Raw genomic sequence first — 26202 nt, 5'->3', positions numbered from 1 at the left:
AGATCTAAATGACGATCTGGACAGAAGCATGGTAAAGAAAATCGAAACCCGATGGAACGAGCTCACTGCAAAGGTCATGTGCAAAACAGTAGATCGAAAGTACACAAAATTCCTGATTTGCCAAAATCGACTCAACTCCTCTCGCTGATTATTTATATGGTTTCCGACGTTGACTTTTTGGGTGTTACAAACATCCTGGCGAAATCAAACACTGCAATCAAATAGGGTATTGTTCTAGCTCTTACTGACCATCCATTACACTGGACACTTGGAGATGATTCTGAAGTTTGTAACACATACATATGTATCTTAAGAACTCTTATATAAAGTAGAGCGATAATTGCAAGGGTTTTAGGAAAATATAGGAGCTTTGTGTTTGGAAAAATTATCAACGCTCGTTTGAGACAAACTGAGCGAGAGTATAAGAGTAGTAGAAGAGGCCGTTCCCAAGGGCCTAGGTAACCGGGGCGGATCTGGATTTTTTAACCGTCCAAGGACTGACAACTCGGCACCATACCTCGAAACTTCAGGAATGTTTTCTACCACTACAACAACAACATATTAGAAGTGAAAGCAAGACAACAATAAGATTCCTGCCTTGGGTACTTTGCGACTTTTGTATGCAAATTATTTGCGCCGCACATTGACTTCCAAGTAACAAACTATATTTTTACTCAGTGGACATATTTGTATTAAGTATCTATAGCAGCTGCACTGCCGTTTAGCAATTTTTTAATTGTTTCGTTATTAAAGCGAACTATTTCGCAATGTGCAAAATTAATTTATTGCACTACAAGCGGCCAAGGTTCTCGACTGGCTGCACCAGTTCTGATCTCACAACCAAAGCAATAAATAAAGCCAGGCATACATACATACAAATAGGTGTGGTTTTAAGTTGTTGCAACAACATCAATGAAATCGACTGCGGGCAAAATTAAAAAAGTAATAAATAAATATGCTGATTTTATCGGATCCAATCTGCGTTATGAAAGTCTGAACTTAATAGCTCAGCTGCTAACTCGCAAGGCAGTGTTTACTTTGGTAACACCGTACCAATAGATTCGGTTGCTTGTGCCCAACTGAAAGTCATAACTCGAACATAAATACCGGCAAATCAGTAAATCAATCTCTCAGCCAAGCTGCCACAAAAGCAACAATAAACAATTCTTTCTTGCAAAGCGGAACTCCAACGACAGTCAACTCCTTCGTGCTTTGTTTGCGCGCCATACTAACCGGGCAAGGGGTGCGCTGCGGTGCGGCGTAGAAACTTCTCATTTTGTAAAATGTTGGTCACGTGCACTGCTTGCAGGCAACACGTGAAGCAACAACAAGCAATATGCCAACTTATATGCTTAAGCATTTACTTGTGCTTATGTGCACTTTTATATGCAAATGCAACTCTGTTGCAGCTAAACTGGGCAGTAACAGCTGCCACAAAGTGCTCACATGCTCGAATGCTTGCGTACATTCTTTTTAATATGTTGGCATGTACTCGTGTTTATATATAGAGTTTTGCAAATCTGCATTGCTCGAAATTATTGGATACGTTGCAATAAGATTGGGCAATACATGTACTAGACACCACAGCAATATTGTGGTGCTCGACTGCAGTTGCAAACAATTTGCATAGCCACATTTATGCTAACATTCTGCAAAACAAATCCACTGTAGGAAAAGTTATAACGAAAATTCTGTGGTTCCCAATCAACTTGCCGAGTTCTCTCTAAGCATAACTCGCAAGTGAGTATGGTGAAACGAACATCAATTGTCAACGCTTAGAGTGTTTTGAAATGAACTCACACATCTTTTGTTTAAAGTAGAAACATACTTTTGTGAGTAAAAGCTACTAATTCAGCTCGCAACTAGAACATTTTCCGTCAGGGTGAGCGTAAATGTGTGCGCTCTATGGTATACTTGCTCGCATTGGTTCTCCTAAAAAGCAATTGTGTTATTTGTGTTACGCAATCAGTGGCAACGTTTTACAAAACTGATAGAAGTGCAAAAGTGAAAGAACTAGGAGTGATACTTCTTAAGTTTATCTTTATTAGAAGACAAAAAAAATTATTTTTTTCCTTCTAAAAATCTGAGTTCAAGAACTAATAAGAGATTAGGCTTAATTTCTGCTCTTGCAATTTTTATATATTTTTTTTTCAACATCAATCTATGTCTACATATGGCAGAATAAACAATTATGTGGGTTATTTACATCATAGAGCAGCATCGATATTCAAGTAGTCTAATAAAGAAGCTCATTTCTGTAACGCTTACCTCGTTAGATACAAGTTTGAAAACACACATATAATAATCTTCAAGTTTAAATTTGGAGTGATTTTCTTCTTTAGATATCTGAGCTCTATATTCAGTCTGAGTTGTTTGTTGTTGCCGAAATTGCACTAATCGATTTCATGTGGAAATATTTCCATAAAGAAATGAAAACAGTTTCTATCCTTAAAAAAAACATGTAGCGACATGATAACCGAATATTTGATGCCTGAAATTGAAGCTCGTCATCTCGGTGACATTTGATTTCAACAAGACGGCGCCACTTTCCACACATCGCATCAGTTAATGAATTTATTTAGAGAAACGGTGAGCAGGTAATTTAACGTTTTTTGCCGGACGTTTGCCCACCAAAATTGTGTGATCTCACCTTTAGTTTTTTTCTGTAGGGTTATGTAAAGTCTAAAGTCTTTACGACAATCCCGTTTCGATTCAGGTCTTGGAGCAAAACATAACGCATTTCATTCGCCAGTTACCTGTCGAAATGCTCAAACGAGTCATCGAAAATTGGATTAACCATCTAAGGCGTAGCCGCCGGGCAACATTTGAAAGAGATAATCTTCAAAAAAATATGTCAGAGAATGTTCTTTAGAACCATAATAAACATTCCCCATTAAGTTTATAGTTTCTGTGTTTTTTTTATGTAGGGAACCTCGAAATGGATAACCTTTCGATGTCAGTATATCGAGATTCACAAATTTGCAGCCTGTTCACCTGTTTGCTAAAGTATATAACGTTTGAAATAAAGAAGAGGTATTTCCCGGCCGGGCCCGAAAGGTGCGTTTGATTATTCTCGAAACTTGAAAAAACCACCAGAAGACCCTTCATCGTACCGACCTCTATGTATACTCCAGACTTGACAAAGTGCCCGAAAGCATAATACGCAACCATTTGGAGTTCGCAATACAGGATTCGGATTCGCGGATTACAAGAAATACAACTCTGCTTTATGGAACCAAGGCCCACTTTGACGTCGATGCTGCGAAATGTTCAGTAAGTGGCGAACGGTGGAAATATCTCACAAAAAAATACTGAGCGCTGATTACCCTGGATATAAAAATGCACTCAACTGAGCTACTACGACAAATAATCAAAGCTCAGGATGAAATACGCGCCCATGAAAACCTCATAAATATTATAATGAGCTATTTTTAAAACAGAATAGTGATTTTACTGACGAAGGCACCAAGAGGCCTCTATCTCGAATGAAATACCATAAGGGTCAGTTTTAGGCCGCTGTCATGGAACGTCTTATATGACGGGGTGCTAAGAAGATAGCAATCAACAGACGTGAAAATAATATTATATGTAGACATTCTTATAGTAGTAGCAGTGATTAAAAATGTCTTAAGAAACAAATGCAGTGAATGTGTAAATAGTCTACTCAAATGGTTTTTTTCTGTGAGCTTGGAACTGACTGAAAACGAAGCTGGAGTTTTACTCATAAGCCACCAAGAAGATGGAAAAACAAATAGGGGAGTGTGAGATTACTTCGCAGGCAAAAATTGAAAATCGTATAGAATTGTGGCAAACAGAGTCTTCGTGCGTTCCAGTCCGCGATTTCTAATTATAAAATTAATGAATTCAGTAATATTGTATGCGGCTCAAATATGATTCGCACTCTCGACAGCAAAATCGATAAGCACAGGGTATTCTTTTATTGCCCTCGATTTTTAAATACTAGGAAACGACTAAAAACTATACTCGTTGTTTAACTTACGATAAATTTGATTTGATATTAAATAGTAGCGTATTCGATTCACCACTCTCAAAGCTCCAAATGATCCAACGTCAATATATTGCGTTATTTTAGTGTTAACAAGAAACATACTAAAACAAGCAAGTCATAAAATCTTGACAATTATCTAACACTAAATTAAAGTCATTAAATTTAGAACATATATTTAGTAAATACAGTTAGAACGAAACTACAGCAATTCCTGTAATTGCAACTCAGCTGATTAACCTGTGAAGCAAAGAAGTTATAAAATTGCAATGTCAGCTCCTAATCTGATAGCGCTTAAAGCGCATTTACTAAGGGTGCACACACGCATACCTAGGAGATATATTGCTGAATAGATGACTGGAGTAGAGAGCAACTGTCTTTCGACTTCACCCAAGACTCTCGCATGCATAATTACTTAACAGGCACTCGATGCTGCCGATGATGATTTAATGGATGGCTTGTTAAGGTTACGGTGCAGGCGAAATGGTGTGCAGCTGAGATTCCACCGAATCATTTCGTATAATCACCGAGGCAATTGACTTTGGGCTCGTTAAAGTTGGCAACTGCAATAATTTTGCCATCAATTCCATCAGTTAAATAGAGTGTTCTACACATGAAGCCGGCATGCAACAGTGGCAAGCGCAACGACAGTGCCTAGACTGTGGCAGAGTGGGTTGCCACTTAGAAGTGGTAGAGCATTCATTAGAGTCCCGCTTATTCGCACTTGACTAGATGAAAATTTCTATTGGCGCAGGCATACACACACACAGGCGCACCACTTTACTATTATGTGCAACACAAGATATATAATTTGAATTACCGCAGCTTTTATTAATACGTGCCGGTGAAAGCGTTAATTGGTCTTAAGCAGGCGATGGCATAAAAGCGTAAAAGAAGTGGTGTGCGGGAGAGCCTCGCTATACATAATTCAAAAGTCGATTGCGAACTTGCAACATTGCTGACTATAGCAAAACATCACAGATACCTATGCGTATGAATGTCGGTGAGCGTTTGCGTTGAATTAAAGCATCACTGCCGAGTGACAAACCGCCTACGCTGCCAACCCTTCCCCTCCCATAAACAACTAAACAACTGTCGAGCTTGTGAACTTTGACTTGTGACACATGTTACAAGCAACTACTAAGCGAACTTGCCACATGCCACGTCTGTGCGAACATGCGTATGCAGCACTGTGTGTGCGTGTATATGTGCATTAAGCCCGTAATTATGCGATCGATCAAATGCAAATCACCACCACAAAGCCACTAACAACAGCGCAAGGCCAATGAACCGCACTGCATCCCCGCCCACCGTCATTGCAACCTGGCTTCAATCGCTGGTGGGCAACTCAACTATGTACATGCATGCGTGGTAAGCAACAAGCACGGCAATGACAATGGCGGCACCTCATCTACCCGGCACTTCTGCTTTGCAACAGCATTCGCACCAGTGTCGGTTGTTGCACTCGCTGCAGCTGTTCTGGCGTTGCTCCGGTGCTGCCCGGGCTGCTCAGCCGCTGCCACAATGCAATCGATGCTCGAGCCACTTTATCTATTCATAGGCTTCGTGCGCTATTTGTATGTTGGCGTTGGTAATTTTATATGCAGATGCGGTCAACAGTTTAGCCGCAATGTTGCACACAAACTTGTTGTTGTGGCTGCTTTTGTTGTTGCTGTGGTGGTTGCCCTTGTAGTCTGCACCGGTCGCAGGGGAGCGACTCACCACCAGCCGCTGGTGTTGGGCATGGCAATACACAATAGCGCGAATTGCAGCTGCGAAATTGCTGCCAGGAGGCTGTTGCTGCAACATTTAAACGGCTTTTGTTTGTAGGCGCGCACAAAGCAAACAATGGATTAAAGGCGAAAATCTGCCCAGTTCGCATACAAATGACTATAAAGGGAGCATTTTTATTGAGGATGCGAATTTAATCATTTTTAGTTGGTGCAACTCTGGTAGGTAACAATATAAAATGTTAATATTCAATGAGGTTAGGAAGTTGAGTTTGCAAGCCTTTTGCGTAACAATTATCTGAAATATCAATTCATATTGAATTAAACGTTCTCTGTACGATTTTGGGTCTAAAACTCTGCTAATTTTCATTTTCTACTTTATTATTATAATCCCCAAGTTGCTTGGTTGCTTTAATTGAAAAGGGAAGCGCAGGAATATCAGACCGCAGTTAGGTCATCAGTAGGCCTATTTTGTGCTTTCTTTTGAAAACCACATTAAGCTTAATACAGCAATTTAGTTAGGAGTTGGTAAAAAACCTGATTGTTTCCATCCCAGCTGCCCTATCTATAGCTATCTAGTTGTAGCATTGGGAGTCGTGAAATATCCCGCTTTATCCGGATGAAGGCTGAGCGTCCGCATAGATAATGCTGTAGAGTCTCATCATCATCCGTCGTGCATTCTACCGAATCCACTTTCCATTTTCGGAGTCTGAATATGGGATCTTTAGGGTAGGTTTCCTGAGATGACCCCTAAATTATTACTAAGCTCCCTTTTGCCTAGAAATAGAAGCTTTTTGGTCTGTCCACCATCAACACTATCCTAAAGCTGCTTTGTTGTGTGCCCTGTGTTGCTAGTGTTCCAAGACCTAAGGAATTGCTCTAGAATGCATTGCTTCCAAAAACCCTTGAAGGAACTGAATGAACTAAGACAGCTTAGGTGCATTGTGTACCTAGCAGCTGTTTTGCTCCCAATCTTGGCCTGAAAAACTGAATTGTAGACACGTTTAAAGCTATCTTCTGCGTATGGATTACTACAAAGTCCGGCGTGTTTAACGTGGGTACTTGTTGACAAGAGTCTTTCACCACAGTGCTCAAAAGTACAGCGGATTAAATCAAAGCATTGATCAGCGCCCTGAAAATTCAGTCATTATCACTAGCAATTGGCAGTTTGGAATGAACACACTAACCACTTTGGTGGAGTTGGAGGCTAATTTAAAACGTCTGCCGTAGTTTTGGGTTCGACTCCCGGTTGCAATGCAATTCCACATTCAACTGCCAAAGTGTCAGTTCTTCCCGCATTTGGGTTTTAACGGCAACCACTATGATACTCTCCGAGGGGCCAGTCCGCATGAGCAGGTTGGAGCGAGCTCTAAGAGCCCCTGCTCCCCGTGGTACCAGAATTAAGTCTCGACTCAGACCTCGCAGCCGAAACTACTACCAGTTGCACTTCCATACTGGTGACCACGGAATAGACATCATTCACATCATTCCCTAACTTTTTGGCATTCCGACAACCCAGATCCCTAATGTCTTATCCAACGGCTCGAATGTACTCGTAAGTTACTCGACCGTTAGGACTATTATCCCAACGGATTTGACACCTACAACTGACCCAATCATCTAGAAGCCTCCTACTCCCTAGATATCCCTTCCTCTCCACATCATCATCGGAAATCCAATCATTCCGCAGCAATGACACACTCAAGCCCTTTATTAGCCTGAATGCAACAGCACTCTGTATGACAATCAGGTCAAGAGGGGATACACCAAACAAAACCTGCATATTATGTATTACTACAGAAGAAGTTTCATGGATTACTACAGAAGAAGCCCGCTCTTGTTCCTATTTCACCTTTAGAGCCGTCGGAATTGTCGACAACAGAACCATTGGTCCATACTTTTCCAATGGGGAATAAACACGTTGTGTTTAGTTCCTCATGAAAATTCTCTCTTTCTTACGACTGTTCTTTTCTCAATCGTATTGTCTATTTAACCCGAGTTTGTTAACAAAGTCGAGCATGATACCAAGGCCGTAGCGACGTCTAAGTCTTCAAGTACAATTTCAGATAGAGGGAATCCAGCAAAAAGAGTAACTTGCCCAGACGTCTCACCTCCAGATAGAAAGGTAAGCTAAGGTCGGTTGAGTCAGCACTTTATTAATATAAGAAAATAAATATGTGTTAGAGTATAATAACCGCGAGTCCCTAGCTCTTAGACGACTGAGATGCAATATTAAAGATCTTTCCTTCCTTCAAAATTTTCAAGTTACAAACATTTATTTACGTATCCTAATTTCTTTTGCTTAGTCATAAATATTACTTAAAGGTTAGAAAAAGTAAAATTTCAACTTACTTTTTGCCACTGGCCAGGAAGACATCCAATTCCGCAGACATTTTGCAGCACAAAGCTTCCTGAAAGTGTCCCTGCGAACAGTTTGTGTTAATTAGATGTCCCTCTGAAAATACACAAATACCAAACGAATAATGATTAAAGCATATCACCGAAAATCAGCTTAATTAGTGATAAATTCTCTAGCAAATAAATATGAGCAAACAAAAAAAGCAAGAAAAAAGAAGCATGCCGGATAAGCGGCGGCAAAAACGGTAGCTAATGCCATGGCGCATGCGCACACAGCAAACACATATGACCAAGCAGACAAATGGACAGCGCAATGGTACAGGGGAACTGAACACAGAATCTTCCCAGTGCCGCAGAAACGAGCATATTGCATATGGAGCTTATCTGCGTAGCCTGGCAGCGCTCGATATGGACAAAACGCCATACATACAATATCGCGAATGTCTGTTCACTCTCATACCGCAAGTGCGTGCCTCATATGCCATACATACACCTTAATTGGACGAAAATTGTTGGAATATTTAAAATCGCCTCTTGGCACAATCCACCATATACAAATGGACACATATATACATATATGGTTGGTCCTTTGCCGTACCGCTTATTAAAAAGCGAAACCATTTGAGATGACGAAGATTTACGCATATCGACGCACACATACAAATACATGTGAATATCAACGAATAAAAACGAAATGAAATTGACGCGGCAGCGTTGCAAGTAAAGCAGTAATGCGGCTGCCGGCTAGGCAGCTCAACGGTCGCAGGAGGATACACACATTTTTCAAAATCCAACGCGCGTTTAACAAAAATTCAGTGGGCATGTTGTAGTCCTAATCAAAATTCCGTTCGGATGCTTGAATGTGATGCGGCTGCCGCGAACACTCGCCGATCACTGCACCGCCACCACCACACACTATGCCACCGCTCTTTGTTCCACATTCCACTACTCACTCCCGGGACTGCGATCTACCCAACCGACTGGCTAGCAGGCAGACTCACCGGCACTGACTGGTTGACGGGCTGGTTGGGTCGTAGCTTGCCTTGCATTCGGTTCTGTGGCGAGTCACCTCAAAGAATGCGATAAACGATATTTCGGTAATGACACAAGACTTGCCGAAACCAGATCTTCTTGCTGATTTTTAATTTATTATGCGAAACTCTACGATGACTCGAAGGTTGTGTGTATGAATCTTCAAAGCAACCAGTTGACAGGGGCGATGAAGACCGTTGAAGGTTCCTCATTAGTCCGTTCATAATGGTATATTAATCAAAATGCCACAATGTCACAACAACAACAATGCTAACAACTTGCTGAAATGTTTCGGTGGGGATATTGGTAGTTTACTTGGAATAAGCGAAGGAGATCATTTAGTTGAGTGGGCACAAATAGTAAGTGCTATTATAAAGACTGAGAATCACAACATAAATTTATATATATTTTTAACGGAAATATAACCGTACTATATGTATATCAAATTTACTGTCATAGTCTTTAAGGTGACTCAATGAAATGTATGCCTCCAAAACAACAAATTTATTCTCATCCCTTAAATGTATTACGCGATCCTGAGAGTAACCTTAAGTATAGAACAACACCACTTACTCTCCCCGTAAGAATTAATAGGGTAAATAGTTCCTCCTATTTGTATTCACCATTTTAATTGGATCTATCTATTACTTGATCATGAGAGTCCTACAGATCATCGAAATGAAAAAACACTTAAGTATTGAACGACATACCTGCTGAAGAAGCGGATATCCTTTTTGAAAAAATTGTGATTAAAATCATATTTCTCGCATAATATTAATATGTTAGTTTAGATCATAGGGTTGATCCAAAAGCAACGTTTTATCGCACTTGGACAGATATTTGTGTCATATGTTATCCAAAAAGTCCTTAAAGTATATCACCTCGTATGTCGACGAAGCGTTTTGAGCTTCAAAAATTTATTAAGGCGGTTTATATTAAATCTAGCCTCGGAGAAGGGTTCTAGGTTATCTAAAGATATGTGGTGTGTCCGCCGCGATATTTCAATCTCAGTCTGCTGATAATGGGCCTCGGAGGAGAAAATGACAAGATGATTCCTCCTTCAAAGAGCTTCCGGAAAGATATTTAGTAGTACCTATTAGACAATGTCCAGCCAGAACTCCGGCAGCGAGATGAACTATGCTAAATGCAAATAGTTCAAAGGAACTCTTACAGTTCACTTTAGACCAGAAGGAACTGGCAGTCACACAAGTTCTGGTTCTTGACCAGCGCCTGCCAAGCTCACTAGAGATCCATATGTCAATAGAACCAGCGATAGACGCCATTAGACACTTCTCAGACACTACTCACTTCTAATCGGATGAAACTGAGGTAAGCGTGCCCTTCCAAGCAAGGTCATTAGATTTACAACTTCCGGCGATTCCGCTGTAACCGGGACCATACAAGTCTTATATGGAAAAAGCTTTCAGAGGTTACTTATAAGGTCCAACACTCCTTAACTACTTTTGAGCGATAGTCAGGGATTTCAATGTCAGTATAGCCGTTTGTTTATCAAAGTGAATACCCAAATCTCTGAAGAGAGCTATACTTCGGAACAGTACATCAGCGCTTAAAAGACGTGGGGTCTGATAACCTGAAACTGGAGTTGATGGAGAGCTCGCGATAAAAGAATCCACCTTCTCCCTCTTAACTTCGATCCATTCGTAAAGAAACTCACTGCACCTCATCTTCTAGGCTTCGCTCCGCCCACAAATCTCTCGCAGTTGTGTGAGCAGAGAAGAAACCTCTAGGTAAAAGAGTGCAAGGAATGAAATCGAAAAATAAAATTTTAGTAGACTGAAACCACTAAAACATTAGACGAACAAGACGACAAAATTAATAGAAGTGTGAATTAAACATTGAAAAAATTACTGTTCTTTACTTGTATGACGCTTGTGAGCACAACCATTGTTTTAAGAAAGTAGGCTACTGCACAAATTAAGCTAATCAGCAGATAACTGACCTCTTTATAATATTTGTTCTATTTTCTATTTCACATGTGACGCGACAACAGTAAATACAATAAAGACGAGCCGTTAACAAGGGACCAACAATAAAACCAAACAGGTCTGCTCGCCCACAAAATAGACGATGCGACAATCAACCAAATCGAAAATTGATGTGATGGCATTTGTTACAAAAAGCGCCCGAAATCAGCGGCAAGCCGAGCTGGCCGCTCAACCAAAAACACGCTAAGTTGACGCATGAATCAAGTAATCAAGCACACACACACACACACACACATGGCTAGTTATATATGTTTATTTGATTGCTTTATATACAGACTTAGGTGTGTTCAATCTCGAGAAAAAAAGCAGCGGCGGTGATAAATGGACGACGAAATTGATTAATACACGCGTGTGTGGCAGTTGGCTGGTTGTGGCCAGCTGAGTGACGATTGGCAGCGGTCACTTTAAGTAACTGTTTTGCTTTCTACTCTGTGATCGAGCTGTCGGTGTGTGATTATACCCCTTAATGCATATACAAATGTACATACATAGGTCGATAAACATCTACTTAGGCACGACTGTAGTGCAACTTCAAGCCGACGCAGCTCAACACATTCGGCATTTACTTGCGTCTGAAATCGATTGGAGATGGAGCACAAACGTCAAAAGAGCGCCTCGTAAATCAAAGCAATTAAAAAGGTAAATTAAAAACTCCTAAATCGAATTTAACGCATACCAATGCAAGGAACTACATTTAAAGCGACATAAAATTTAAAGCAGTCAAAGTGCTTAAACCGAGTTGGCTGTTAACAAATGCATCTACAGTCGTGTTCAGATAAAATTGACAACAGTTACTAAATTTTCTTAAAAAAAAAATAAAATTTTTCAAAACCAATTTTTCATGTAATTGTGGTCAAAGTGGTTAATTTCAATCAAAATTCCTCCAAGTCATACCCTCAAGGGACTAACTAGATTTTATTATAAACACATCTACTGGGACATTGTTGCCCCTGTTTCATGATTTACAAAGTTTTTCTGCGTCGATGCAGCGCTGTCAGCTCGATTTCCAAGCATAGAAGGCGTCACGGAAGGCATTCTCCGCAATAGCCTTGGGAGCTGAGGTGCATGCTGCTTGGATCCCCTCTGTCGTCTCAAAATTCAACTTTCAATCCGCTGCGGTATTTTGTCGGACCCGATTAACCTTTCGATTGAGTCTCTTGAGGACTTCCACTTAAAACTTGGCGTTGACGGTTTGTCCAGGAGGAACAAATTCATGGTGGACGATGTCTTTGAATTTAAATAAGACAATGAACATCGTTTTCACTGTGGATTTGCTCATTCTTCCCTTTTTTGGGTGAGGAGATGCCGGAGTGTGCCGCTCGGAAGATTGCCTCTTTGTCTCGGGATAATACCTTAAGATAAACGACTCGTCATCTGTGATTACGTTGTTCACAAATTGGGGGGTAAATTTTAAACATGTTCACACAGAATTTAATCGCGTATTTCTGCTCTAACGAAGGTTCCTTTTTAGGCTTGCACCACTCACAGAAACACATCACGCAAAAATGTTTATCCTGACTCTCCAGGTGCTCGGACCAGCCGCTCGTTCGTTAGCTAGGAACGCCTTCTACCGAATTCAGTCGGTGCGCGCACGCTCCGAAGTACAGTCGCTTCAGAATAAAATCAGTCCTATTACTTTTCGGACAAACCCTGTATATGAGCTATTTGGGCACTTTGATAGAGTGGACTTCGGGCTTCTGAATTGAGTAGTAAGTATATCATATGTTTCGATGATATTTTTCTGATCTCCACTGTATATGAGAGACATGCATAAACTTACAAATTTATCTACAGACAGTTGTAAAACTGTAAACCTGCCATTTGCGTATGAGCTGAGCCAGTGATGGATGTGCGAGGGTCTCCAAAACCTCTCGCAGTAGTAGTCGGATGCAGAAGAAGACGACAATATACACTTCAGTCTCTGCCACTCAACAGCTCAACAAAATCAAAGTAATCTGCGTCGATGAGCTAATGTTGTCCACCGGTACTTATCAGGCCACTGGAGTGGGATTTGTAATTGAATTTGTTGTAATCATCACTTTTATGGCCTTTCTACTAGTTGTTCACTAGCACACATCTAGACCGCCTGATTTACGACACAGCTATCACACAGTTCTTCAATGAGTTGAGGGGTCATTTAAAATACGTTTATGCCCAGTTGATAAAATTCGAATAGGCCAACGCTTTCGTTACATATTCAAGTGTGTTGGTATGTATTGGAAGAGCAAATCGTTTATGTGTTATTTGATCTGTAGATACAGGTGCCCCGATGAGTATACGATATTGGAAAGACACACTAACGAAGAGTGAAAGCAACCACAATGGAAGAACGAAGTGGAATTAATAGACAGCTTAAACAGTTAAATGCAATTTAACTAAATACTATTAACAAATATAACACTAATAAATTATAGTTTTTTTACTTTTTCCAATTAGCATTGGTTAAAACATTTTGAATTTACAAAATATTAGTTTAAACTCTACTTCTTTGCCTTAAAAATTCATCTAGTTTGGTTGCCTTTCTCTTCTGTTGATAGAGTGATTTATCGCTCAAAGAAGTATAATTGTTTCCAGCCCGTCTTCTTCCATACAGCTTCTGCAGTTGGCGTCTGCTAAGGTTCCCAACCTTACAGCATGGACACCAATAGAGCAATGGTCTGTTAAAAGTCCCACAACTACGGAGACACTAACCTTACTGAGGGCAAAACTTTCACTAAATATCTTGCCATAGATCTTGGGCTGAAAGGGTTTTGCGACAGCGCATGTACTGATGGTGGCCCAGCGCTGGCCAAGCTTCTGCGAAGCCCAGCTATCAAGTAGTAGAACACAAGAGGATACGGCCGACCCGCTCCCATTCTACCGATAGCGGTTCTAGGGTACCTTTCATTGCTGACTCATCAGCTTTGATGCGATTCCGCTATATCCTGGTACCCAGTACCAGACTTATCACAAACACACTCGTAGATATTGATAGCGATGTTAGGCACTCGTCGACCAACCCTGAACGCAATTTTAATGAGTTCAAGGCAAGCATCACCGCTAAAATAAATAATATAAAAAATATGTTCTAACTAACTGAAAAACCTTCAAAAGTCAATGAATTTGGCGATTACGATTTAAACGTTTCGATAATTTTAGTCTGGTCCCAAAAATTTGCATAATAGCCGGAAACTGTCAAGTAGTGCTTAGATCCTACACTTAGTGCAACTGCATACAACTGCCACAGCAAGGGTGTATAGAATTTTCGTAAAATGCTTCGCGTCAAATTGCAAAATGCAATTTTCGCTCACAATTTACACATTGGACGCGACTCAATTTTCATAAAATTCTACTTAAAACTGTCAAAAACTGATTGATGGTTCTTTCAGAGCGGCCGTGGTTGTTGAAATTGTCCCGTCGCACACACTAAAGACGCGACCAGACAAATGAATCTACGCAGCATGATGGAGGATTTTGACGGACACATGAATGGCCCGAAATGAAAGGATGCAAAACAAATAAAAAAGGTGAAATAAATGAATAAATCGGTGTACATGGTTGTAGGTGTCTGAATGCCGGCTAGTCTGGTTTTTAGTTGATATGAATTACTGGCGGACTACCAGTTCGGACGGCGAACTCGCAAGCACGCACGCCTATGCAGACGTTGAAGCTGGTTTAGCAGAGCAAATCTTCGCAGATAAAAGCTGTTATATAACTATTGATATGTATATGTATATAGCTTAACAATAGTTAAACAGATATACATATACATATATACATATGTATATATATTCCTCCAAGTGAAACGTTGTCGAAAACAAAGTGTAAAGAAGCCGCTATCTGAGGCATTTTATCCGATATTAATAGGTTAAATAGTGGCCTATAGAGTTAAAAGTATAAAAAGAACTTTCAAGAGAACTTAAATCCACATCGGAAAGATATAGAAAACTTATTTTCGATCGATAAGGCGCCCATGTTGAGTGTCGTATTGATTATGATTCACTACTTCATATTGCATTCATAATATTACATATGTCCAACATTTTCAGGTTCTGCCCTCAGATATAAACCAGTTTTACTCAATATTAAATTTTTTTTTCACTCATGTTCCATATATTGATATTATGGAATGAGTCTTACGAAGGTTACACCTATGAAGCGCAAACTTCGGACTAGGGGTTAACGCTAGTACGACAAAAAGGATGATATTCACAAACAAAATCTTCCCGCACTCGTTGCAACTCAATTTCTCTGTTTCATATAGCAAAATATCTAAGGTTCCAGATCGATACCAAACTGAGCTAGAAAATTATTATGAAGAAACGAATTAAAAACCTTAAAGGGAGAAAACTCAGCAGGAACTAAGACCTACATAGACGTTTTCATACGGAAACTAGCCACATTTTCTACTAAAATAATCAAGGATATAGGAAACAGCTCAAACCAAATTTAAATGGATTCTCTGCCTGAGGATATAGAAGATTGGATTTCAATAATGACCTCAAGATAAGAATACCCTCTAGACGTAAACGAAGAAAAGTTCTTGTATGGGAGGAGAAAATTATCTCAATTTTTTACGACGTGTTCAAAATGGACTGCAGAGTTGGGAAAGGAGTAAACTCCGCATATCTTGATGTCTCTCTCTATCCTTATACCAAACTAAGCTACCAAGCTCTTGCAAGCGGAAGTTTTTGGCGTAGAAAAGGCCTATGCATTTCCACTGAATAACTACGAGAGGAAACAAAAATCATATAGTCAGATAGCCACGCTGCATTGTGAGTATTGAAGTCGCCAAAGATAAATTCCAGCGTGTTCAACAAATGCAGGAAAGCTTTCAGCTCGCTAGTAAACTCCACCTGTCCATATTCTGGGTACCTGGCCATAGGAACATTTTTAGCCACAAAAACGCAGACGAGTTGATTAAGTCTGTAGCTTCTCTAGGCGCATCTGAGGCGGAGGCAATACCGTGCCCACTAAGAACAATCAAGAGGGAGCTAAATAAGTAATGAACAAATAGATCAGAACAGAAAGAAATCTGATTAAAATGCTAATTGAGTCCGATGGGACTGCACTCTTACCTACCTAACTACACCTAAGTTAAATGCTTATCTTTGCTTCTGTTGCTCATGTTGTTCTTTTTGGGTTATCTAACAAATGGAGAAGAATATAATCTTCAAGTTGACCTCAATGTCTGATAGATTTAAAAAACATTACAATTACAGAAGTGTCCTTTCTGTAGAAGCCGCTGACAAAGAAAAAAGTTTTTGAGTTGGTCGACACAAGAATTAAACCGGTGTTCTATGTTGTAATAACGGGTCTCTAACAGCTCCTCAAAATATCTACTCATAAGGAAGTTAAGCATAAGTCCCGACATACCCATCATGGCTACTTCCGCCACACACTGCCGCATTGGCGCATGCGTCCGCAATATGCTCGCAACATAGTGACATGAAGTGTTTGTTTTCATTTTTTTAGTACAAAAAAAAAACTGTTAAAATACCATATTTTGCATTAAAAAATTAATCAGTTTTCTGCCGGTGTTGCGTGCGCTAAAAGACGACCGACAGAAATGCTGATAATAAGAATTTGGATGTTTTAACACAAAAGCGCGTGTGGAAGGAGGCAACGCTGCCGCTCCTACGCGTACCAAACCAACAATAAATACAGCAGTGTATATAACGGCAACAACAATAAGAAATATTCATATGGCTGAATGTATATGTGTGCGTGTGTGGATTTGTGCGAATGGGGGCAGCGTCTTGTGGTAGCACTTAGGAGTTGAATACTCGACAGACAGTGGCCAAAATTAGGCGGTCAAGTAGGCGGAGCAGATTGATGTGAAACTAAATTGGGATTTTACGCAATTTCCCTTTTCACCCATCATCCGCGTACACATGCATACACACACACTCACGCAGCCGTAGATGCAAATGCCAGAGAATGAAGTTCAAAAATTGCTTCGAATGCGTTGAAAGGCTTTCGGGTAGATTGTTTTCGAAAAGTAATCTGTAAAGTATTCGGTGTTTTGTTGTTTTTACTGCTGGATTTCATTAACAAACTGCGACTGCGTCGACCAGCGGGGTATATGAGGGGCACTTTACTGACCGGTCGACAATGAACAGACAATAAAATGCAAAAATACGTTAATGAAGAAAAAAGTTCGCTTTTAATGCTTTTTGGCGGCTGAACTCGGTTGAGTGGCTTGGCGAGAGCACAAAAGAATGTTAACACAATTCTAAAGGCATTTTACTCTTATTTTGATTTATGATTGAAATTTATTGCGTTTCTTTATATTGTATTTCAATCAGCGGCACTTCCAGGTCCTACGGGTATAGACTATATTTTGGTATGTAGTATTTAGTTAAGTATATTATATTTTTATAAATCATTAAAACGAAACAAGAAAAAACGTTAACTTCGGCTGTAGCAAAGCTGGAGCACGCTTTACAGATGAAGAAGTTTCAATAAAAGGACTTTATTTTAATCGTTCAGTTTGTATGGCAGCTATATGCTATAGTAAACTATTCTGCAAAATTTGTCCGAATATTGTAGCCTTGTCTCGATATTATTTAAATACTTTTTGATGGTAATTTGTTTTTTAGGAAATTTACGTAAGTTGGCTTTAATGTTTCGGGATTTGGCAATCTGGAAACTCAGAATTTTATAGTATAATTTGACTTTTTTGAAGTTATAGTTACTCAGAATGTTTTGACATACGAACTATATTTGTGTAGTTTACAGTTACTTAAAATATTCATCTCGGTCAAAGCATGGATTTACAGCGCGAACAGTTAAGCGCGATTATTTTGTACAACTTTCGACCTGAATTAATTCATCAAAAGTGCATAGATGAACTCCAAGACGAACTTCGGGAAGGTCGTCCAAAATAAGTTGGTGTTTTAGAAACTATTGACGCTTTGCGCAAACTGTCATTGCAAGATCGTTATGTGACCTATCCTGAGATTGCGACAACTATGGACATTGGTGTGTAAAAAAAATTGTTCGCGTTAGATCCCACACAATTTGCTCAAATCGCTCAAAAAAGGCTCGATTGCTCGATAGAAATGTTAACAAAATACGATAGCGGTGCTTTAAAACACGTCTATGACATCATGACATGTACTAGACGTGTCGTAATCATACCTCTGAAACAACGCAGAAGAGTAAATTTTGAGTAATAGGCAATCGTCTTTCAAGAAATCAGGAAAATCAACCTCTGAAGATGGATCACTATTCGCCACGATAATGCGAGCTCTCATACATCGGTTGAAACAAGTGCATTTTTAAGCACTTAAAATATCGATTAAATGCGTAATCTATTGTATAGTTCTGACTTGGCACGGAATTACTTCTTTTTATTCCCGTTCGTAAAAAAATAACTAAGAGTTCAACATTTTTCGAGAACTGAAAAGACGTTTGAAGCGTTCAAAAGGCATGTTTCGGAGATTTCTCATTCAGAGTGGCAAAGTTTTTCGAAAATTAGTCGAAACACATACAAAAGTATATAATTTAATATAATTAATACTAATAATCTCAACTATTGGAATAATGGAGAGGATTCTGTTCCTCCTTTCTTTCTACCTCTAGGAATAGTCCTAGAAGAAGTGGTCAGTAACATAGGATTTTTCAAAAGGACGCAACAATTTATGGTCGCCATAATCGTCCTGTCAGATCAACAATTGACCGTCTAGTGGAAAATTTGAATCCACATGCACAGTACAAAATATTCCTGTGCCAGTGAGACAAAGAAGAGCCCTTAATGTCGAAAATAATGCTGCCGCTAGCTTGTTAATTGAAGAAGACCCAAATCAGTCTCCTACACGTCGTTCTCAAGCGTAGGGCATCTCTGTACAAAAAGATCTTCGCCTTCATCCTTACAAAATCAAATTGACGCAAGAACTGACCCCCACGTTTCTGTAAATGGGAATCGTTACCGCTCAATGATAACCGAATATCTTTGGCCCGACTTCGATGATATGGAATAGGACAATAAGTGGTACCAACAGGACGGCGACACAAGCCACACAGCGAACGTCACAATCGTTTTATTGAAAAACAAGTTTGGTGAACGTGTTATCTCACGAAATGGTCCAGTCAACTTGCCGCCTTGGTCGTGCGATTTGACGCCGTTAGACTAACCGTGCGATTCTGTACTGTGATACTGTCTCAAGTCTCTAAATTTGAGATTTTGAGTTAAAGACAATTTTTGAGACTTGAGACGATTTTGCTATTCTGTAAGTGACAGTCACAAAATCTATTACATTTCATTTTTCAGAGATGTTTGTAAACTTGAATGAAAATAAATATGTCGATAAAAAATATTAAATTTTCTATAACATAGTCAAAAAACATAATTATCAATGAAAATAAAAATATACGTTGAATTTGTTTCATAATATTTACGAAATTTATGTAAAATTTATTTATTTTTAACCTTTTCGTGTTTGAGTTGCTTACAAATTATAAAAAAACGACAATCGATTAATTTCTATGATGATCTCTATTCAGTATATTCAAAATGGCAGACAAGAGTTCTTTTTGGTTTTGTGACCTGCTTACTAGTAACTAGTCACAAATTGAGATTTTACCTCAAAATGTCTCAAATAGATACTAGAGACTGGTTACAGAATCCCGCTATAAGTCAAGTCTATGGTGTATGCTGTGGTGGCCACGCAAAAGAAAACAAGTTCCCTACATAATGGCATCAAACGTTCTTTCACAGAAATAAAGAATTTCATTGATATCCCAAACCGTTTCTTATTTAAAAACTCTTATAAAAAAACCCGTTATTAGTATAGTATATTTTCATATAGATGAACTTTAAAGGGTACTGGAGTATTTAACACTTTTAAAAATATTTAGAAAGTTTTTAAAAATATCTTGAACTTCATCCAATGGCGTATTGATGGAAAATTATTATGGCAATCATTTCACACTCAAGCCACACTTGATGACTAGAGCAGAGTTTTCCACATTTTTCTTTCGAACAGAGACTCAAGCAGTAACACATATAAATATATGCATATAGTACGTGCATTAATCGCACAAAATTTAATCCACTTAGAACATGCCAACCTCAGCGTCTGCCAAATTATACCTATACCACATAGACGTAGTGCCTTTGAAAGCAATAAAGCGGGTCACATAGTATCTACTCACTTGTTTTCTCCTGATAGTAAGCGTCATCGGTATCCGTAAAGAACCAAGTCTGAAAGTATCAAAAACAACAAGAATAAATCAAAATGATAATTAATGCAAATGCGCTTAAAATAATTAAATGAAAATGTATTAAGTGGAGTGTTGGGTCGTTACTTTCCAAGATTAAAGGCGACGGGCGGGAGTGATGGCACACGTAATTGTGGGAAACCCGCTGCGTGACAAATCTCCATGCTCGTTGATTTCGAAACATCAAGAATAAATGAAGAAAAACAAGCACACACAGACACATACATATATGCATTCGTACAAACGATGTAAAATATTTACTTTGTAGGTGTCTGCTTGCGCTGAAGATCGCTGCATGTTATATGACTATGTCTGTATGTCTGTTTATATCATGATATGCATTTGTAGTGCTGAAAATTCCTTTTCCACTTGTGACGAAAAGTCATTTGTTCTTCGCTGGAAATTTTCTTATGTTTTCTTACAAGAAACCAACCAAATCAGATAAGAAATTTCCCACACACACGTCGACTCGTTTGTGGGAAACGCGAAGAGTGCCCGCATGGGTGCAACGCATCGCTGGTTCGTCTTAACAACATGCAACATTTCCTTCCTGCCTGAAATGTACATTTATGCATCTGGTAGGAATACTGGCGGTGTTGTTGTTGTCAACTAGAATGGTGGTGGTGGTGGAATTTTATTTAATTGGTTTGTTTTGCATTGAAGTTGTAAAATTTTATGATGCTTTATAATGCAAACAAAGGCTTGGGGGTGACGAAATTCAACACAGTCCAACTGCTTCCAACAACAACAAAGCCAATTCTAATTAGACGGCATATAATATTATAGGAAGTTGACAAAAGTTTTTTCTGTAGAAGTCTGCAGAACTGTCAAAATAAAAGTTCCAGCAGAGCTGAGGTTGTTGTTGTTAAAATTTCGGGTCCATTCCGGCTACGTAATCCCGACTGTTGTGTGAACCGAACGGAGGAGGAGGGCTGGAGGTCGACAGTTATATAGAGAATTTGTTTTGACGAAAAAATCCATTCTGGAAAAATCTTGCAACTTCGAGAAAAAAACTGAGTAATGGGAATCCTTTTTGCATGTTACTTCTGCCAATTTGACGAACAGAACTTAGTTGTGATATCATTAGCGCGTCCTCATTCCGGATTACTTTAAATGAGCTCCGAAAGAACTTTAAATAAGATCTATCTTGAATTCTTAATATTTTAAAATCCTAAGAGAATATTTTCGACAACTGGACTACTATAAATTAGGAAATAAAGTCATCGAAGTTCAGCAGAAGTATGAAACTGATGAATAATTCTTCAGTTGAACGTCGTCCTCCTACGATTTGGACTTTGTTCTAATGAAATATCAAACAAAGAAATGTCTCGAATACATAAACCTGAACTATTTATACCCTGAACTAGTTAAGTATGCCACGAAGTGTGTAAATAATCAGTATGACGAGCTGAATCGATTTGGACATGTCCCTTTTGCCAGCATATACGCGACCAGTCCCTCAGTTTTAGAGAAAGGTAGGTAGAGGAGTAATGCCCTCGAGCTCAACTAGCGCTGGTAGTGCCATTTTGATACACTATCGTCAGTCCTTGTCTTGATAACCATTGGGATGTTCAAACCGTTCTTGCCCTCAATGAAACTACTTATCACCGTTATGCTTTTTGTAGATATATTTTCAAGATTTGTGATAAAGCTAGGCACCCAGAGAGGAAGTGATTTGCTTCCTTTGAGTTTGCAGCTATGGCATGTGCTATTGTGGACTATTCCCCTTTTTAACGCATGATCTCCTTTCCTCTTTTCCCAGACCTATGTAATAAGTCCTTTGTTTCTGTTTTGTCATGCTTGTATTTTGGTCTTATTTCCTTCGTTATCCTGCATATGGCTGTAGATGTCCATCTATTCTGCACTGTTTGTTTAACTAGTGTATTGAGCTCCTCTTGTTAGTTCCTAACGGACACGTTATTGTTAGCGTGCCGGATTCGTCTAGAGAGGCTCCTGACCTAGCCAACTCGTTTGCATTTTCGTTGTTGAAAATGTTCCTATAACCGGAAACCCAAATTATGGATGAGTGGAGTTAACCTGCTTGTGGACTTAAAGCCCTTCTTGCTTTGTTAACTACGCTGGAGTTGATCTTTGGCGACTAAAAGGCTGTTAGTGACGCCTGGCAGTCTGTGTAAATGGTTGTCTTATGAACCCTCACGTATTTATACAATAGAACTTTACAAGCCTTTTCTATACCCAGTACTTGCGCTTGGAAGTTGTTATCTGTATTAGATAGTAAGATAGGGAGATATCAAGCAGCTCGGTGTATACCCCTGTCCTTACACCGAAGTCCATATTGTACCAGTCGGTATATACTGAGGTAATAATCTTCTCCTCTACTAAATCTCTTCTCCATTCAAGTGTAGAGGGTATACTCTCTTGGAAGTCCCTTTTGATGTTCAAACTTGTGAGATTATAATCTGATTTATTTAGATTAGTTTTATACTGTCTCTAAATTTTTCTATTAGTGTTCCAATTCCAACTACAAATCTTCTTAATTCTAATAGCAGGAACTGGTATCACTTTACGTACAAAAATATCTATGGGCAGTTGGTGCAGGAGCATATTTAGCGCATCAATCGGACCAGGTTTGATTGATTAATATGAGGAATGCACCGCGACCTTTGGTCTATTGTGTGTTTGGACCAGGTTTTGAGATATCGATCCGAAATTTGTCATAGTCTCCTTCTCCCCAATCTGAATGATCGGAATGCGGTACTTGAATGAAAAACCTTTTCGTTTGACAAAATATATTCACGAAAATTGGCTTGAGTTGTATAAAATAAATAATGCAATCTCCAAAGAAATTGTTCAGATCGAACCACTATAGCGAATAGTTGTCAAACGAACTAACCGATCTAAATCCAGTTCTTGTAAAGAATCTTTTTTATTTGTGGATTATGTTATTATAGCTTCGTCTTTTTTTTTACTAAACTTTAAATCACTACAAGCCGACTAACATACAGCGGTAAAATCTATCGCAATAAAATGTGATATTGAGTTAAGTGAACCTCTGCTGCAGCACAAAAAGTTCCACTCTGACTCAAAGCACAAGCCTGCACTGCCAAAGTTGAGTATATCTGTAAGTACATATAAAATTCCACGCATCTAAATACATATATACCCGGAGCAGTCGCTCTAAACAAAATTTCTATGTGCAACGGTTGTAAATTCGTAACATATCGAGCAAAACGGAGCTTGGAAAATGCAGCTGTGCAACGTAAAAAATCGTTCCAAGCTAAGCGTTCGCCAGCCATCAAGCAACAAGTTTGCAACAATGAAACGATGAAACGAGCAAAGAGTGTGTGAAGTCCAGCGATTAAAGATAATGTGGCGCCCCACAAAAGAAAAAGGAAAGGAAAACACAATTGGCAAAACAACACATTAATATGAAGAGCAAAACAAAGTACGAGTAATGCAACACCTAGAGATTTCTGGTTTTGAGTTAAGCTGATAAGGCCAGTGAGCGACTTGATTGCAGATAGAAGGAAATGTTATGCGATTTTTATTGCTTTTTGTACGCTGAAAAGGGGATATTAAGTTTTTCATGAAGTTTGCAATACCCAGAAGGAAACTTCGGAGACGCTTTAAAGTTATATGTAAATATAATGTTTTCAATAGGGATCAAGGAACCGATCGAAGGAATGAACATATTGCTGCCGTTCAGACAAGTGTTGCCGTGATTTGTCAATTCCAGGACTGTTCCAAACCTCAATCTGGGGGACTTTGAGGAAGGAATTGGGTTTGCATCGACAGCATTTGGATGAAGTTAATCTTGAAAGCATTTAGTTCCAACAAGACCGGGCTACGTGCCACACAGCACGTACAACAACCGAATTATTGCGAAAAAGGTTTGGAGATTCGATTATTTCAAGCAATTGTGATATTGAATGTCTGCAATAGGTTGCGATTTAAACCTGTGGGGTTATTTGAAATCATTGGTCTATAATAGCAATAAACCAGACCCTCTCCAAGCTTTAGAAGTCTATATTTATGAAACAAAGTGAAGCCATGTACGTATATCCGTCCCTTTCTATATATGCGAAGTAACGCTTCAGTTTTTTAGATACACATTTGTAGGAATAGACTATATCGGGCCATTATAACATATGCAGGACATCCAAAGTTTGTTTGGCCTTGTATTACAAACCAAACGAACAAAACTAAGCCTTTGTATGGAAAACTTTTTCATTTGACAATATATCTTTACGAAATTTTACATAAATCATTAGCGCTATCATATTGAAGAAATTTCTTAAATCAGATTATTATAGCATATAGCTGCCATATAAGCTGGACGAAAAACTTTTTAATTTGATAATATATCTTCACCAAATTTGGCATAAATTATCATGAATAGAAACGCTGCAATACCTGAAAAGAATTTCCAGATCGGATTGCTATAACATATAGCTGCCGTACAAACTGAAAGTTCGAAATGAATTTCTTGGGTGGAACCTTCTTTAAATGTGAAAGGTTTTCTGGCTTCGGAGCAATAGAAGTTAATGTTTTTTTTTGTTTCATATAATATATATACAAATATGTATGTATATCAATACTTAGAGTTTTTAGTAAGCTTTTAAATTAACATGAAGTGGCGAAGAAACGTTTCCATATTATTTTGTGAAGCTGCAGTGGCAAACTGGCAAACTGAGTACGTTTGCGCTTCAACAACTTACAAAACCAAATTAATTTCTCAATTGATTGCTCAAACGATCAATAACTAAAGCCAATCATTTATTGTCTAGCTACATATGAGGAACAGTACTGATATACTTACATAGAGTATGCACATACAATGTAGTCGCGTTCATTGATGAGCGTGGTGGTGCTAAGCAATCTATTTGCTAATCAAATAAATAAACAAACACTACTCACCCACTGGTATTCAGAAAGTTAATTACATTTGGCGAGCAAACGCTTGTCCGAAAGCGTGTTTTTGTCGCAGGCAAAGCTGGATGGACGCGCGTCAGGCGAAAAGCTACAAAGCAAGCGTTCAACCGCAACGCGCGCTATCTTTTCGAATGCATGTAAGTATATAGTATGTGGTCGCAGCAAGCATTGTTGCCACCGTATTTCAATTTGACTTTGAGTGGATTGCGAGCATGCTATAGTTGGCGGCGGCGGCAAAGATACCGCAATAAACTATATTTGCGCTTTGACGCTCGCCTCAACAGCGCCGTGACGCGTTGTTGTTTTTATTGTCTATACTCGTATAATAAGTGGGCACGTTTGAGTAACTGTTGCATTTGTGGCGGCGAGCGCCAGCGCACAAAGCCACGTTGCGGCGTCAGCGCTTGACCAGCTGCGGGCTAGCCCGGCAGCTACTAGAAAATACTCGAGTATTTAGTTTGCTGCAGCCGCAACCGCAAAGTACGCGACCAAAGCGCGAATATAGAGAGGGGAGCTTGGGTAGCGCGGAAACGTATCATTGAACTCGTTTTTATGCCACAAAATTCACAATTTTTCATTTTTTGCCTTGGCTTGCAATTTGCGCTTTTCCGCCTGCAGCCACTTAGTAACTACATACATACATATCTACATGTAGCGCTCACATTTCTGTTGAGTGCTGTTACTTTTCGGCTCTTATGCTTTTGTTGCTTTTTATGTTTTACGTTTTTGTGTTGTTGTTGCTGTTTTTGTTGTTGTCGCGCATGCCTACTGTGGGGTGCGGCTTGACTTTGGCGCACGTACGCCTCGCGGCAGTACGAAAATGTGCATTGTTCGGTCAGCGCCAGCTCCTAATCCGCGCGCCGCACAGTGTTGCACCCGATTTGCCATTCATCGCCGGCGTTGCTGCCACAAGCAGTTTTCTATTTTGGCTTTCGCGTTTTTTGTTTTATGTGCGCTTTCTGTGCTGCTGAGT

At 39.3% G+C, this 26202-nt stretch overlaps 1 protein-coding gene across 2 annotated transcripts in view; it reads right to left on the bottom strand.

The window, feature by feature from the left end:
- Window positions 1-26202, bottom strand: part of LOC120778076 (fringe glycosyltransferase) — a 118302-nt gene that overhangs the window by 25179 nt on the left and 66921 nt on the right. For both annotated transcript variants that reach the window (XM_040109769.1, XM_040109768.1), the window contains exons 3-4: window positions 20271-20319; window positions 8089-8191 (exon numbers count right to left, since the gene is read on the bottom strand). In XM_040109769.1, the coding sequence (XP_039965703.1) occupies window positions 8089-8191; window positions 20271-20319 (152 nt within the window). The remainder of the gene's footprint in view (window positions 1-8088; window positions 8192-20270; window positions 20320-26202) is intronic.

This window comes from Bactrocera tryoni, chromosome 5, assembly GCF_016617805.1.
Source record: "Bactrocera tryoni isolate S06 chromosome 5, CSIRO_BtryS06_freeze2, whole genome shotgun sequence".
In the NCBI taxonomy this organism is placed as follows: domain Eukaryota; kingdom Metazoa; phylum Arthropoda; class Insecta; order Diptera; family Tephritidae; genus Bactrocera; species Bactrocera tryoni.
Note: the sequence above shows the minus strand (reverse complement) of the source record. Positions and strands in the feature narration are given on the sequence as shown.